Genomic DNA, 15,707 nt, shown 5'->3' on the forward strand with positions numbered 1-15,707 from the left:
CCATTCTTAGGAGTGCCTTTCCTTAGTAAACTTTCTCTATTTTTTTGTTACTTTAAAAAAGAAAAGTCTGGACCGTCTGAACTTGCCGCCAGCCTGCTCTGCAAAGCGGCTTTCAGACACAGTAAGACCTGCCTCAAATAAAGAGAAAAGAAACAGCGACATCTAAAACATTAAAGGGTGCTGTCTGTCTTTAAATATCTGCCTGTGGTTAATAGTTATTGGTTGATTATTGATTAACTGAGTGGTTCTCTACTTTTCTAATGCTGTGATCCTTTAATACAGCTTTTCATGTTGTGGTGAGCCCCCCCCCCCAACCATAAAATAATTTTGTTGCTACTTTATAACTAATTTTGCTACTGTTATGAATCATAAGGTAAACATCTGATATGCAGGGTATCTGATAGTTGCTCCCTGGGAAAGACACGAACACATGTAAGTTATCGACAGCACCCAGGGGAGAGCCTCTCCATATTTGAATACTGCTGCTCTTCAGGCCTTCGAACTCAGACTTCTCTCCTATTTTGGTGAATTGCTAGAACTCAAAAGTCTAAGTCCTGGCTTTTTGGTTTCTTTTTACTTTAAAACATCTTTTCACTTTTTCTAAAGTAACAGAAAATATATTGGACCCTCAGACAGACTTATTTAAAAGGCAGCAAAAGGCACCAGCAGTGGAAAATGTTAGTATTATGATTTTAGGATCAAAATTTAAAATGAGCATTATGTACATTGGTTTCAGGAAGACACTGCTGCTGGCTCGACAGCTTAAAGACAGAGCGGTGGAGGCTCAGTCTTGCTACAGTCTTGGGAATACATACACTCTGCTTCAGGACTATGAGAAGGCCATCGATTACCACCTAAAGCACTTGGCAATCGCTCAGGAGCTCAGGGATCGGTGAGTCCCGCACCCTGCGCCCTGGTTCTGGGAAACGCAGACACGCCAAGGATCCCGGCTCCCCCCTGGCTGTCCTGTTTGAGTCTCCGCTGCATGTTACTCTTTTTTTTAATTACTTTTATTTTATGTACATTGGTGATTTGACTGCATGTATGTTTGCATGAGGGTGTTGGATCCACTAGAGCAGGAGTTATAGACCATAGTAAGCTGCCATGTGTGTGCTGGGAATTGAACCCAGGTCCTCTGGAAGAGGACTCTTAACCGCTGTGCTGTCTCCAGCCACACGTTACTGCCTCAAGGGCCAGCCTGTGGTGGAGGGTCAGTGGGGATGCATAGGACTTGGAGTATGACTGGGTCACAAGCTCAGCTGCTTCCCAGAAGTCATCCTGTGTAGCTCAGTGTGAGCACTGCGGAGCGCTCAGATGATGCTGAGGTCAGGGGTACCTGGCACTCAGCTCAGGCAGAGTCGCCTGTGGGGAACACGGGTCCTAATGGGAGTTAGAAGTCCTGAGAAGGAGATGGAACCGCTTTTTGAGTGTTTGAGACTAAATCAGTTGTTTTGGTTTGTATTTATTTATTTTTATTGTTTTTCTCTATAAGGAAATTAACATCTATGGTTGTTTTACCTCAGTACAAGAAAGAACTTTTCAGTGTAGTTACTCAAAATGAAGTAGATGTAGGTGAGAGAGTTTTGCTAACTGCTACCACCCCCATTCCTGGGTTCAAACTACACTGAATGCTTATAAGGCTGTAAAAGATAATATGGTTAGGATATAAGTCCTCTCCCTGAGATTTGTTGTTTCATGATGCAATGAGAGAGAGAGAGAGAGAGAGAGAGAGAGAGAGAGAGAGAGAGAGAGAGAGAGAGAAAGGGTGGTGGTGGTGGTGGTTGTGTTGTTGTTGTTATTGTTAGGAGACAAATCTTACTATGTAGCCCTGGCTGTTCTGGAAATCACTATGTAAATCAGGCTAGCCTCAAACTCAGAGATCTGCTAGCCTCTGCCTCCTGAATGCAAATGCTGAGATTAAAGGTCTGGCCACTGTGTATTTATTCCATGTTTTAATATTTGACTTTGAATTTGGTACTCAGTATTTTCATTCCTGTCTAGAATCCTCGTTGCTATGGCTGAGAGGTTAAGTAAGCCAACGGCATACTTTATACCTTTCATTATTGCTGGGTGGCTTTATTCTCTCTAAGGACCTCTTTTCAGATAATGCCATGTTAATTTGAGTTCTGTTTTAGGATTGGAGAAGGAAGAGCGTGCTGGAGTTTAGGGAACGCATACACAGCTCTGGGAAATCACGACCAAGCAATGCATTTTGCTGAAAAGCACTTGGAAATTTCAAGAGAGGTATGAAACGAGAAATTGCCGTGTGTCCTGTTAGAATTTACAAGTCAGTGACATGGTAGGGGTCTTCCAGTAGTCACAGAGCTGTGTAGCAGACAGATGACTGTATTGCCTTGATCTAGGGAGACAGCATGGTGCGCTGAGCCTCTTGGGAATAGGATGCTACCAGAATACTCCATCCTCCTGCCCTCATTTCTATGTAGAGAAGTATCATAGTTTTTAAAGAAAAAGTCATTTGGAACCAAGAATTGTTGTTACACCCAATGGGTGTCTGAGCTTAGATCTCTCCTGAGCTCCGTGTCCCTTGTATAGACAATGAGAATGGTCATAGATACTGTGGAAATTGGTTATGTATGTATGTATGTATGTATGTATACATACATGCATACGGTGCACGGTGAACTGATATCACCCTGACATAGAAAACGCTTGTGGTTACAGGTTGGGGACAAAAGTGGCGAACTGACTGCTCGCCTGAACCTCTCAGACCTGCAGATGGTTCTTGGTCTGAGCTACAGCACAAATAATTCCATGATGTCTGAGAACATTGAAATCGATGGCGGCTTACATGGTAGGTAGCAGTGTGGAGACCCGCTCCGTTATGCTTACACTTACTTTAGGTTGGGAAAAATTAAAATCAAAACCTGTTAAGTTGCTAGGAAGCAGGTCAAGTGTACACAGAGTGTGTGCGTGACAGAGGTGACTTCTCCTGCCTTTCTCGGTCTTACAGTCCAGCTAACCTGCCAGTCTATAGAATATAGCATGTATAGCTCTTACTGAGAACACAGGAATTCTGAGGGGATAATTATCTACTGTGGTTAAAAAAAAATACCCAAATGCTGTTATATTAACTTGTAGGGTAATTCAGAAGTGTATAAATATGAAGATGCTAGAACCTTTTGTCTACCCCTTTTTATTACAAATAGCTATAATATATTTGGTTTTTAGTAACTGGGCCCTCCCCCACCCCCACCCCACCCCCTGTTTCACTTCTGGTGGAACAATTTGGGGTTGTTGTCCCTTTTTTAAAATCAGAAAATCAGAATCTACCTGTATCTGTCAGCTGCTCAGTCTTCGACTCTGAAATACATTTTTAAAGCCTGGCTCCATGAACCACAGACATGGCTCAGTGGTAAAGCACTCGCTGACAAGCCCCGGCACCCATGTGGCAGATGGAGAGAACCAGCTCCTAGAACCAGCACACCCCAACACTGTCTAAATATAGTTTTTAAAAATGCCTTGGTTCTTAAGCTTAAATTCACACTCAGGGCTGGAGGGATGGCTCAGGTCAGGAGCACCGGCTGCTGTTCCAGGGGTCCTCAGTTTAAGCCCCAGCATTGACTGGGCAGCTCAGAACTGTCACTCCAGCTCCCAGGGATCTGATGCCCTCCTCCTTCGGCGCCAGGTACAGATGTGGTGCACAGACAGTGGGCAGGCAAAACATTCATACACAAAATTAAAAAAAAAAAAAAGAATGAAATTCTTGGTCTGAAAAGCATCAACAAGCATGTTTCAAACTTGAAAGCCAATGGAAAAATTAGCTTTGTCACTGGCTGTTTCTTTTTTAAACTCAGAGAGGGAATGACAAGAAATCCAAACTGATAATCCTAAGATATTCACAGAACATTCCTTAAAAGACGCTAAAGTGAGGGATGTGGGGTAAATAGCAGCTTTGCTTAGTAAGTGGGTAAGCCGAAGTTTTCTGTGCTTAACGTGCAAATCAGTATGTCGTAAGAATTCTCATCTTAAAACCTGTCCGCTCATGAGCCCCTCTGGCTTCAGACCCGTGCCAGTGTCTCCTTCTCCTTCCCCTTCCCTGAGGCTCCAGGGTTAGCGTTGGGCCTTGTCTGGGCCTGCAGTGTTTCCTGTGGCTCGGCGGCAGGCTGCACACTGCTGGCTCTCCACTCACAGCTCTCCCCTCCTCTCCATGCTCCACCAAGTAGAACATCTGCAGTGCCAGGATGCTCCGCCCAGTAGAACATCTGCAGTGCCGGATGCTCCGCCCAGTAGAACATCTGCAGTGCCGGATGCTCCACCTCTTCCCTTTCTGCCCTCGCTGTTCACCATCTATCATTGGAGCAGATCTTAGGCTTTTTCCTGTAGAACATTTGAAAATGGTAGAGAAGTTCTCAGGGCAGAGATGCTTGGCAGTTAAAAACACCGGCTGCTTTTCCAGAAGACCCGGGTTCCATTCCCAGGACCAACATGGCATCCAGCACCATCTTACCTGTGCTCACAGTTAGAATTTGGTTCTTTAAAAAGGCGAGCAAATCTACAACAAGATTCTTTTTCTAAAGAGAAGAGAGAGAAGGGGCAGAGCAGTGGATGTGCAGACTGAACAACGTTAGGACAATCTATTTCAAAACCTGGGGGAAATACCAATTTCTAGAATCATAACAAACCATAAAGAAGTTAGGTCAGTAATTAAAAGTCTTCCCTTGCTGAGTGATAGTGGTGCACGCCTTCAATCCAAGCACTCAGGCAGATCTCTAAGTTCACGGCTAGCCTGATCTACATTTCCAGGACAGCCAGAGCTACACAGAGAAAACCTGTCTTAAATACCTACCCATCTACCCCCCCCCAAAAGACTTTTCCCTAGAAAACATGAGTGCATACAGCTGTCCTTCTCACTTGATGAGGTTATACGTGAGCCTGCCTAGTCTGAGTTGGCCAGAATATATTTAACATGCCCAGCATACCAAGCATCAAAGCTAAACTATACACTGACTGTGGGGTGTGGATGGATTTCTCTGGTGATCTGGAAGCTGCCTCCCACTCACAGCTGCCCAGACCATGAGAATATCCTGCTGCATTTACCTGTGGTAAGATCCAAATTCAGTAAACAGTTCCTGCTGAATGAATCATTTTCATATCATTTAAAGTGAAAAAGTTCAAAGTGTCTACATACGGTCTACAACAACTTACAGATCTCTGAGGAACTTCAGCAGCCTTGGAGACATAGAACTTGTGAAATGTAAATTAGAAATAAACAGTACAAGACAGATAACTGAGAGACCAGCTTCACTCATGAATGTAGATTCAAAACTCCTAAAAGCAAACAATGAATCCAGGAAAGTGATTTTAAAGTAGACAGATGTTAGTGGGCGTGCCGGATGCCTCTGTAGTGTGTCTGAGGGACGGCAGGCCCTGGAGTCCTCGCTCCTGACAATGCACTGCTACTGCACTTTCCCACTGCCATCCCAGATGCAGGGTTTCATCTAATTGTAAGACGGAAAATAAAAGGGTGAGAAAGGTTTACCATACCAGGCCTAACCGCAAGGAGACAGCTGTGTTCTCCTGGATCTGATGTACTTAAGATACAAGGCCTGTGCTGTGCCGTGGCTCTAAGGACGCTTACATAGTGGGTGCCAGGTCTAGGATCTCGCGCTGGGGAAGAAATGATACGATATCAAAGACATATAGTGGGACTTGCATGAGGGGATTTATATACTGGTCATATTTTAAAGCTGGGTGGTAGGCATCAGGTATCCTTAATGTTATGCCTTTTGTTGGTGGTGGTACTTTGTTTTGAACAAGGTCTTGCTGTGTAGCCCGATCTGTCCTTGAACTCACTATCCACTCAGACTGACTTTGAATTTTGATCCTCCAGACTCAGCCATCTGAGTAGTTGCCTCTCAGTCATGCACCACCCTGGCCAGCAATACTATTCCTTTTTTAAAAAAATACTAAGCCGGGTGGTGGTGACGCATGCTGTTAATCCCAGCACTTGGGAGGCAGAGGCAGGCAGATTTCTGAGTTCGAGGCCAGCATGGAACAGAGTGAGTTCCAGGACAGCCAGGGCTACACAGAGAAACCCTGTCTTGAAAAAAAAAAAAAAAAACAAAAATAAATAAATAAATAAAATACTGCTTAGGGACTGGAGAAATTGCTCAGTGAAGAGCACTGACTGCTCTTCTAGAGGACCTGGGTTCAGTTTCCAATACCCAAAAGATGGCTCACAACCATCTGTAAGTCTAGTTCCAGGGGAACCAGACACCCTTTTCTGGCCTCCTTGGGCACCAGACATGCACATGGTACAGACATTCATACAGACAAGACACCCAAACATATAAATCTTTAGGGAAAAATACTGCTTTTTTAGTATATGTGCTGCCAAAGCAAGCACAAAATATTGCTTTTCTAAAGGATTGCAGTCATAGAAACTCTGTAACTAATGTTCAACAATCTTACTGAAAAGCTATTTTTGAGAAATCTTGCTTTTATTCGACTTGTGTCCTGACTGACAGTGAGCCTGTCTGGAAATGGGAAACTTCGAAAAAACTGTGTAGAACTAGGGAGTTATTTTCAGTTCCCTCAAAATTGAAGGCCTGCAGCTCCCCCTGAGTTTCCTCACTTTGACCACGGTGTGTTTGGGTTTCTTTGAGGCTGCATGGATAATATAAAGCAGTGATTATAACATGCCTTTTCTAAATCAAGGGGAAATATGAGTAACCAGTGGTTCCTTTGCAACCAAAGGCGTCTTCTGACATGAAAGCGTTTTAGAGGGGCCGTTTCCATGAACTGTGGGAAATAATTACTCTTCAAACAGTGAGTTCTCCTTCCATGCGGATTTGTGAATCATATGTTAGGATAGAATCATATGTTAGGATAGAATCATGAGTGATGCCAACTGCATTCTGAAGGGTTCCCTGGTTTATTTGAGTTAATTTTTTTTTTTTTTTAAAACAAAGGTGCGGGCGCCAAACTGGGCCGAAGACACAGTATGGAGAACATGGAACTTATGAAGTTAACACCAGAAAAGGTCAGCAGTCTCAGCTTTCACATTCCAGGAACTGTTAAGCTAAGGTGTTTAAGCCTTGTCCACTGTGATATCACTTAAAAGTTTGCTTTTAAAAACAGCCAGCAAAGGTCCAATGCCAGGAAATGATAGCGGCACGCTGCCATGGGCCTAGCAAAGACGGGGGCGTGCCCGCATGCGCACTTACAGATTCCTGTAGCGTTTCTGCAACCGTATGTAAGGAGAGTTACGGTTCCAGCCTCTGCAGAGTATCTGGGAATGGCTAGAAATACTTTATAGGCCATTTTGAATTGTCTGAACATTTTCCCTTGTTAAAAAACAGGTCTTTTTTTTTTTTTAAAGATTTATTTATTATAATATGTAAGTACACTGTAGCTGTCTTTAGACATCAGATCTCATTACAGATGGTTGTGAGCCACCATGTGGTAAAACAGGTCTTAATTGAATGCATACTCAGTAGCGTGAAAGCGAGAGCTGGGCCCGTTGGCGTTCATTCCATAGCAACAGCGCTGCAGAGCTGTGCGCGCATCCCCAGGCCATGGGCGGAGGTCAGAAAACAACCCCGGGGGTTCAGTTTATTCTCCCAGCTGTTCATAAAGAAAGCATTGCTGTGTGCCAGGAGGCGTACGAGCAGAAGTGGAACGAGAACCGGGGGTGCTGACTCGCCACCCGTGGGTTCCACGTCCTCAGCCTCAGCAACAAACTGCTTTCCGGCTGAGCCTTGTTCGCCCCCCTCCCCTTGCTTTTTGAGACAGTGTCTCTTCCCTACTCCTCTCTTCGTCCCGCCCTCTTCTGCCAGAATGCCCCAAGCTGGCTGGCTCACAATGCTCATTGATTCCACTGTGTCCACCCCACCCCTACCCCATCCCAATCTGGGATTACAGATATGTACTGCTACTGGCTTTGTGTGTGTGTGTGTGTGTGTGTGGTGGGGTGAGGCTCGCAGCAGCAAGCTCTGGTGGATGTCAGAAGACAGCTTCCGGACTCGGTCCTCTCCTAGTGCTGGATTAAGTCAGGCCTCGGGTCTTCACGCTTGCAGATCAGGCAAGCGCACTTACCTGCTGAGCCATCTTGCTAGACTTAGAAGAATTAGTCATGTGGGTATTTTTTTCTTTGTAATAAAGTTAACAGTTAATTATTTCATTATTCTTAAGGCATAAATAAGGAACCAGAAGGCTAGAGTAAGGTGCCTCCTAGGGAAAATGGGTACAGTGCGAGGGAAGAGAGGCTCCGATGTCTCACATCAGAAGATGCCTTCTCCTGCCCTCTCATTTGACTGGTCAGATTCTGCTGACTATTCGATTCCTTGTTTAGGCGTGTAGGTAGAACATGCTTGAGACTCTGGGTGTACATGCACACACGCATGCACACACACACCCCAACACCAACAAAAACGCTGAACAACAAAAATAATTGTTATTCTTTGATAATTCCATGCATGTGTATCATGTATTGGGTAATTTTCACCTCCACTGTGTTCCCCTCTCCCACTCCTGCTGAGTCCGTTCTTCCCAAGAAAGCCTCCTCCTTTTATCTTTTTAAAAGAAAGAACTCTTGGGTAGAAATAACTTGCCCTCATAATTTTTAAACCACAGTTCCACTTGAATGTTTTTTGTTTTATTAAAATGGATTTTGAGGAATAGCTTTATGTTCTTAAATACAGGCTTTTTTTTTTTTTTTTTTTTTTTTTTTTGTATTTTTGAGACAGGGTTTCTCTGTATAGCCCTGGCTGTCCTGAAGCTCACTCTGTAGACCAGGCTGGCCTCGAACTCAGAAATCCTCCTGCCTCTGCCTCCCAGAGTGCTGGGATCACAGGTGTGTGCCACCACACCTTTTTTTTAGAATTTTCATAAGCTTTCTTTTTTTTTTTTTTAAGATGTATTTATTATATATAAGTACACTGTAGCTGTCTTCAGACACACCAGAAGAGGGCATAGGATCCTATTACAGATGGCTGTGAGCCACCATGTGGTTGCTGGGATTTGAACTCAGTACCTCCAGAAGAGCAGTCAGTGCTCTTAATCCCTGTCCTGTGTTTTCAGGCCATTTTTTCCACTCCTAAGACCATGAAGCTACACAGAGAGACCCTGTCTCAAACAAACAGACAAACAGACCTCACGTCCCTCTACAAGCATCCTCCCCTTATGACCGTGCCTGACTTAATGGCTCTGTGCCTCACCTGTCTGCCGTGGAGAAGGACTCGCCTGCTGGTTTGAACCTCACGGGGGCTCCTAGGTCAGTGGAGCTGTTCTGTGTCTTGACTGGAGTGAGTCACATGACTCCCAGTGACACACACAACACTTGCCGTGAGCCTTCTGCCGTGAGTTCAAACTCAAGTGTAGAGTGCACTGCAGGCCCTGCCCAGGTCTCTGCTCAGCCAGGCTTGTGTCGTTGCCGGGCTGTGTGGCTGTGCAGCCTAGGCTGATGTGCAGTGGCCGGTTCTCCTGCCTCCAGTCCTGAGTAGCTGTCATTGAACCTGACTTAAACCAGTCTGCCAAATTTGTTTACTGAGAATTTACACGTTTCTAACTGTAATTGATTTTTGTTTAATTCATATCCAGAATAATATTTTACCTTCTCTGACTATTGAAAATATATTTTTAAAGGATTTGGGTGAACTTCTTTTGTTTGTTTTTAACTCATAAAGACATTCACAGTATGCATTTGGTATATGCTGTTGAATATGTTGAATGGATTCATTAAGATTGTGAGGCTCGCTGGGCATGGTGGCGCAGGGCTTTGATCCTGGCAGTAGCGGGTGGAGGCAGGTGGATCTCCGTGAGCTCAAGGGCAGCTTGGGCTACAAATTGAGCTTCAGGACAGCCAGGGCAGTTATACAGAGAAACCCTGTCTCGAAAAAACAACAACAACAAAAAAAGGAGCTGGCCAACGCTCACAGGCTGGGATGAACCCAGTGAGCTACCCTACGAGACCCTCTGTCTGAACACAAAATGTGCAGTGACAGCAACAGCAAAAAGTCCCAGCGACCTGGGACTGCCCGGTCCTCACAGTGAGTTCTGTGGAGGTGGCTTTTTTCATGTCTTGCTTCCACTATCTATAGGTACCGAACTGGAACAGTGAAATTCTCGCTAAACAGAAGCCCCTTATTGCCAAACCGTCTGCAAAGCTCCTGTTTGTCAACAGACTGAAGGGGAAAAAGTACAAAAGTGGCAGCGCCTCCACCAAGGTTCTCCACGATGCCAGCAACTCCATCGACCGCCGCGCTCCCCATTCCCAGAAGGTACGCTCCGGCCGCAGCAGTGCAAGTGCCCAGATGCAGGGTTCAGCTTCCTTGTTCATTCAGTTGTCGGTAACCAGATAACATGGACTAGTGACAGAGTCTCTCAGGCTTTCCGACTCCTCGGCTAGGGCCTGTTCTGTTAATAGAGAGGTTGTTCTCTTGTTTGGACAGTAATTATCATTGTTTTAAGTCACTGCAAAAGTACGGTTTATTTTACATAGACACTATCTTAGAGAAAAAATATTTGGTAGTATCATCTTTTTTTTTTATTACCTTTATGCTTTTTATAGTCTATTCGTTACCCCCCTCCTGATTCCCCCCTCCCACAGTTCCTCATCCCATTCCTCTTCTCCCCACCCCCGACTCCAAGAGAAAGTCCCCTTCACCCCACCAGGCTTACCTGCTCCCTAAGGCCTCAAGCCTCCCGAGGGTTAGACGCATCGACTCTCCCTGAGTCGAGACCTGGCAGTCCTCTGCTGCGTATGTGTTGGAGGCCTCACACCAGCTCCTGTCTGCTGGCTGCCTGGTTGGTGGCTCAGTGTCCGAGAGATCTCGGGGCCCAGGTTAGCTGAGACTGCTGGTCTTCCTATGGGGTCTCCCTCCGCCTCAGCTTCTTCCAGCCTTTCCTAACTCAACCCCAGGGGTCCCCGACCTCAGTTCAGTGGCTGGGTGTATGTATCTGCATCTGACTCTTCCAGCTGCTTGTTGGGCCTCTCGGGGGACAGCCATGGTAGCTGCCCAGCTTTTATTTCATCTTATTATTGAAACGTTGACACACAAACACCCATTCCCACTCCCCAAGTCAGGATTTCTTTGTGTAGCCTTGACTGTCCTGGAACTCGCTCTAGACCAGGCTGGCCTCGGACTCAAAGCTTCACCTGCCTCTGCCTCCTGAGCGCTGTGATTAAAGGGGTGCACACTGCCACCTGGCCATAGCCACTTTTATATTAAGACATTTATTTTAGGGTTTCTCTTGCTGTTAATAGGTGCCATGACCCTGGCACCTCTTCAAAAGGGAAACATTTACCTAGGGCTGGCTTACAGGTCCATTGCCACCATGGCGGGAAGCAGGGCAGCGTGCAGGAGACATGGTGCTGGAGAGGGAGCTGAGAGCCATGTGGATGGTGATCAGCAGGAAGAGAGAGACTAGGCCTTGCTTGTGCATCTGAGACCGCAAAGCCCACCGCCAGTGAAAGGCTTTCTCCAACAAGGCCACATCTCCTAACAGTGCCTCTCTCTGGGGGCCTGTTGGGGATGTCTTTATTCAGGTTATGACGAAGTACACCAGTTTATTGAATTTAACTTACTTAGAAATAAATACACCATTGATTTATTGATCATTACTGAAGAACTCTTTAAGCTTACCTAGCTATTCTCTATTCTGATAAACAGGATCAAAGTAAGTCAAAAAGAGCATTCTTCACCAGGTACCACTTTCAGTCAAGGAAGGTCTTTCAATTAAATCAAAAAAAATCTTGGTTTTTTGTCTTTTCTTATCACAATTTTACTGATGACTATACCCCTTGAAGTGTCTTTTCAATGCTCTTTGGCTATAAACGGAAGCATTGCAGGGCTGGGTGCAGACGGTCCAGGGTCGCAGAACGAGGGCTCGGGGCTCTCTTGTCTTCAGTCGGCACCCTGAACAGAGCTGAACTCTGCACTCTTGAGACCTCTTGTGGTTTTTCTATTTTGAGGCAAGGACTTACTCCCTGTGGACCAGGCTGGTTAGTGTTACAGGTCTGGTCACCATGCCCAGCATTGTGCTGTGTTTTTAATGTTCAACAGTGCACATTACAGGCTTTTTGTACCTAGAGCAAGGTCTTGGTGATAATGTATTTGGCTATAGCGTAAGCACTTCATTTCTAAACATCAGATTCAGCTTAAATCGGGAGTCAGCTACTCTTCCCGTCTCATTGGTAGGATGCCCTGCCCTGTCTCTACCTAGACAGCTAAGTGTTACTAGATTCTTTCCTGCATCAACCACACTTGATCGTTTTGTTCTTTAGATTTGAACTTCTCACTTCTAAAATATTCTCTCTACCAAGTCTTCATCCGATACTTAACCCCATGTCTGGACTTGTAGACTAGACGCTTGCATTGGCCGTCTTGTCTCTGCTGCTCGGGCCCACTTAGGTCCAACTTGTGTACAAAAGTGTCATAACTGGATGCACTGCCCCCAGAGGTCAAGAAGCTCATCAGGATTTTGCCTACAAAGATGGATGGTTTCTTGGTTTTTTTGTTGGTGGTGGTTTTATTTTTGGTTTTGTTGGGTTTTTTTGTTTGTTTTTGAGACAGAGCTTCTCTGTGTAGCCTTGGCTGTTCTGGAACTCACTCTGTTGACCAGGTTGGCCTTGAACTTAGAGATACACCTGGCTCCACACCTCCCAAGTAGATGTGCACCACTACTGCCAGGCTTTTAAGATTGATTGAGGGCTGGAGAGATGGCTCAGTGGTTAAGAGCACTGACTGCTCTTCCAGAGGTGCTGAGTTCAATTCCCAGCAACCACATGGTGGGTCCACAACCATCTGTAATGGGATCCAATGCCCTCTGCTGGTGTGTCTGAAGACAGCTGCAGTGTACTCATTACATATAATAAATCAATCTTTAAAAAAAGGATTGATTGATTGATTGATTGATTATATGGCTGTTTTGCCTGCGCATACATTTGCACACCAGAAGAGGTCATCAGCTCCCATGGGCTACAGCTATAGATGGTTGTGAACCACCATGTGGGTACTGGGAATTGAACTCAGGTGCTCTGGAAAAATAGCCACTGCTCTTAACCACTGAACCATCTCTCCAGCCCCTGGGATTCTTCATTTTTGCTTCTGGAAGCTGAGGTTATAGTTATGAGTGGCCAAGCCAAGCCTCAGATATATTTCTTTGTCCTAAGAAATACAGGAACTAAAAGTTAAATAAATAAAAATGGTTTTTATGGGGTCAGTTCGGGAGCATTTCATTACCGATATTGCCACTTAAATTCTTTTTAAATCTGTATCCTTTGCCTTTTATATTTAACTGCATCATGGTGTTCATTGATGACCTAATTATAAAGAGGAATAATTAAGCATGCTAGATTTTCTTTGTTTTAGAAAATCAGTTCAGACATGATTGGAGATGAAGGATTCTTTGACCTTCTCAGGCGATTTCAAAGCAACAGGATGGATGACCAGAGGTGCCACTTACAAGAAAACTGTCGCACAGCGGTCACAGCAGCTTCTTCTGCTACCCCCAAACTGATGAAAGGTAAGCTTCTTTGCTCTCCTTCAGTTTTGGTGCACTTTATATCTGAGTCATAGTCCAGGCTAGCTCATTAGGTAGCCAAAGCTGGCTTAGAACTCCTGATCTTCTTGCTTCCCTCCCAAGTGCGGGGATTACAGGAACCTCCATGATGCTTTTCCCCAATTTTAATGTTATCTTTGGTACTGTAATTTCTTATAGTTACCGATATAGGAAATAAAAGACCCCATAATCCTAGCATGTGGCACTGAGACAGGAGTATTAAAAGTTAATTCAAGACCAGCCTGGCCTATTAGTGAAACCCTGCCTGAAGAAAAGGCTGCTGCTAAGTGGTAGAGCATTTGTCTAGCAAGCCATAGGCCCCTCATCTGTAGCAACACACACACACACACACACACACACACACACACACACACGGTAGTTATCTATATGTTATATACAAATCATAAGACATTTCATATCTGAAATGTAAAAATCTAAAATATATTATATTGTTTTATTTCTCTACTATAGGATGATTGCTATCATAGATTAAGATTGACCAGTCTTTTTACTTCACTAAATGATTCCCATCCAGAACATGGAAGGAAACAAATGAAATGATATAAGGAAAAAACAACTATTTACTCGAGTTCTGAAATCCAGCCCAATACCTCAGGGAGCACTAGATTTAAATAAATCTGAAGCACCTGGGAGTCCGTCCTTCCCACTCTGCCGGGAAAGACCACAGAGCACCAGTGCCTCAGGAGAAGGCAAGGTGCATACAAGATCTGTGTAAACAGGTGTCTCAGCATTTTTGTAACATTTGGGTGTTGTTCTTTCCTGTCCATAGCGCCATCTGTTTCCGTGGTATCCCCCAACACAGATGAGTTTTTAGACCTTCTTGCTAGCTCACAGAGCCGCCGTCTTGATGACCAGAGGGCCAGTTTCAGTAATTTGCCAGGGCTCCGCCTGACAAAAGGCAACAATCAGTCTGTACTTGAGCGCCTGATAACAAATGACAAGAAAGAGCCTGATGAAGACTTCTTCGACATCCTTGTAAAGTGTCAAGTGAGTGCACAATCACTCCATCCTGAGTAGCCCTGCGCTGCTGTTGGGTGCTGGGCTTTAGGGAAGTGCTGAGACACCACTCAAGGGGTGGGAAAAGGCGGCCTAGGGTGTGGGAGGTCATAGCTTGGGGCGTGGGGGGCGTGCCTCGGGCGACCAGGCTGGCTGGGACCAGGTACTACCAAACTCCTGGACACCCAGGCACTGTTGGGAGTTGGGAACAGAATTGGAGGCTGAGGATGATGAGCGTGGGGCTGGGGAAACAACTCCAGCTTAGTTCATTGATGAAAAGTCCAGGTTAGCGATGGTTATGTCTGGGAGCACAGAGGCATTCTGCGGGAGACTTAAGCTGCAGCCTGGTAGTCAAAGACTTTCTCCATGCTCCCACAGCAGATCTTGATGGAATAGAGGGCATGTTTATCCATGTTTATTGACTGCTCGTTGTGGAAAATGGGTGCATACCAACTCCTCAGGGTGGACCAGACATGACCTTTTTCAGGGAGGGATGTCCAGGAAGGGAAGCTTATTGGCTAGCCTTCAGGGTTTCTCGGTACCTCATTAGCATGGAGAACCATGTTTTGGTCTACATGACACAGGTCACATTTCCTATGTGTGTCATGTGTTCTAGGCCAGGAATCTAGTAGGGAGGAGGGAGGTGGCGCCTACCATCTCAGCGTGTTGGGGACTCTGAACCTGCTCAACTGTACCATTGGCATGGGCTACTGTCCCACAGGGCTCTTTGCCCGTCACTCAGAACACCATTAAATGCCTTTGTTACAGAGACAGTTCGGGGCATCAGGATGCTCTTGGTTTTGTAGGGTCGTGCATCTTAGTGGAAAGACAGGGACAAGTGTGTACAGTGTGCAAGCAAGCAACAGCGTGGCAGCAGTGCCATGAAGAAAGAGTCAAGGTGGAAGGCGCAGTAGGCAGTCAGGTCAGGTGGTGACTTGGGGAACATCTGCTTTGTATACAGTTAGAGAAAAACCCTTCTGGGGTTGCCGTTTGACTCATTTGTGCAAACAGCTTCAAATGTAGGCAGTAGATTATAATTTGTTGGCTCCTGGCCTAGGCCATTCTAGAAACCTGTTATATAGATTCTAATTTTGAAACTGTCATACCTTGACATTTTAGTGTCAGATTGTGACCAATTATAGTAGTATAATACACTTAAGAAGCCC

The 15,707-nt window shown here is 45.3% G+C and overlaps 1 protein-coding gene across 2 annotated transcripts in view; it reads left to right on the forward strand.

Annotated features, from left to right (window-relative positions):
- The window catches only part of Gpsm2 (G protein signaling modulator 2), a 40,001-nt gene that overhangs the window by 22,389 nt on the left and 1,905 nt on the right, over positions 1 to 15,707 (forward strand). For both annotated transcript variants that reach the window (XM_052179421.1, XM_052179422.1), the window contains 7 exons: positions 737 to 892; positions 2,136 to 2,244; positions 2,683 to 2,812; positions 6,933 to 7,003; positions 10,062 to 10,241; positions 13,335 to 13,488; positions 14,315 to 14,532. In XM_052179421.1, the coding sequence (XP_052035381.1) occupies positions 737 to 892; positions 2,136 to 2,244; positions 2,683 to 2,812; positions 6,933 to 7,003; positions 10,062 to 10,241; positions 13,335 to 13,488; positions 14,315 to 14,532 (1,018 nt within the window). The remainder of the gene's footprint in view (positions 1 to 736; positions 893 to 2,135; positions 2,245 to 2,682; positions 2,813 to 6,932; positions 7,004 to 10,061; positions 10,242 to 13,334; positions 13,489 to 14,314; positions 14,533 to 15,707) is intronic.

The sequence above is a fragment of the Apodemus sylvaticus genome, chromosome 4 (assembly GCF_947179515.1).
Source record: "Apodemus sylvaticus chromosome 4, mApoSyl1.1, whole genome shotgun sequence".
NCBI classification, from domain to species: domain Eukaryota; kingdom Metazoa; phylum Chordata; class Mammalia; order Rodentia; family Muridae; genus Apodemus; species Apodemus sylvaticus.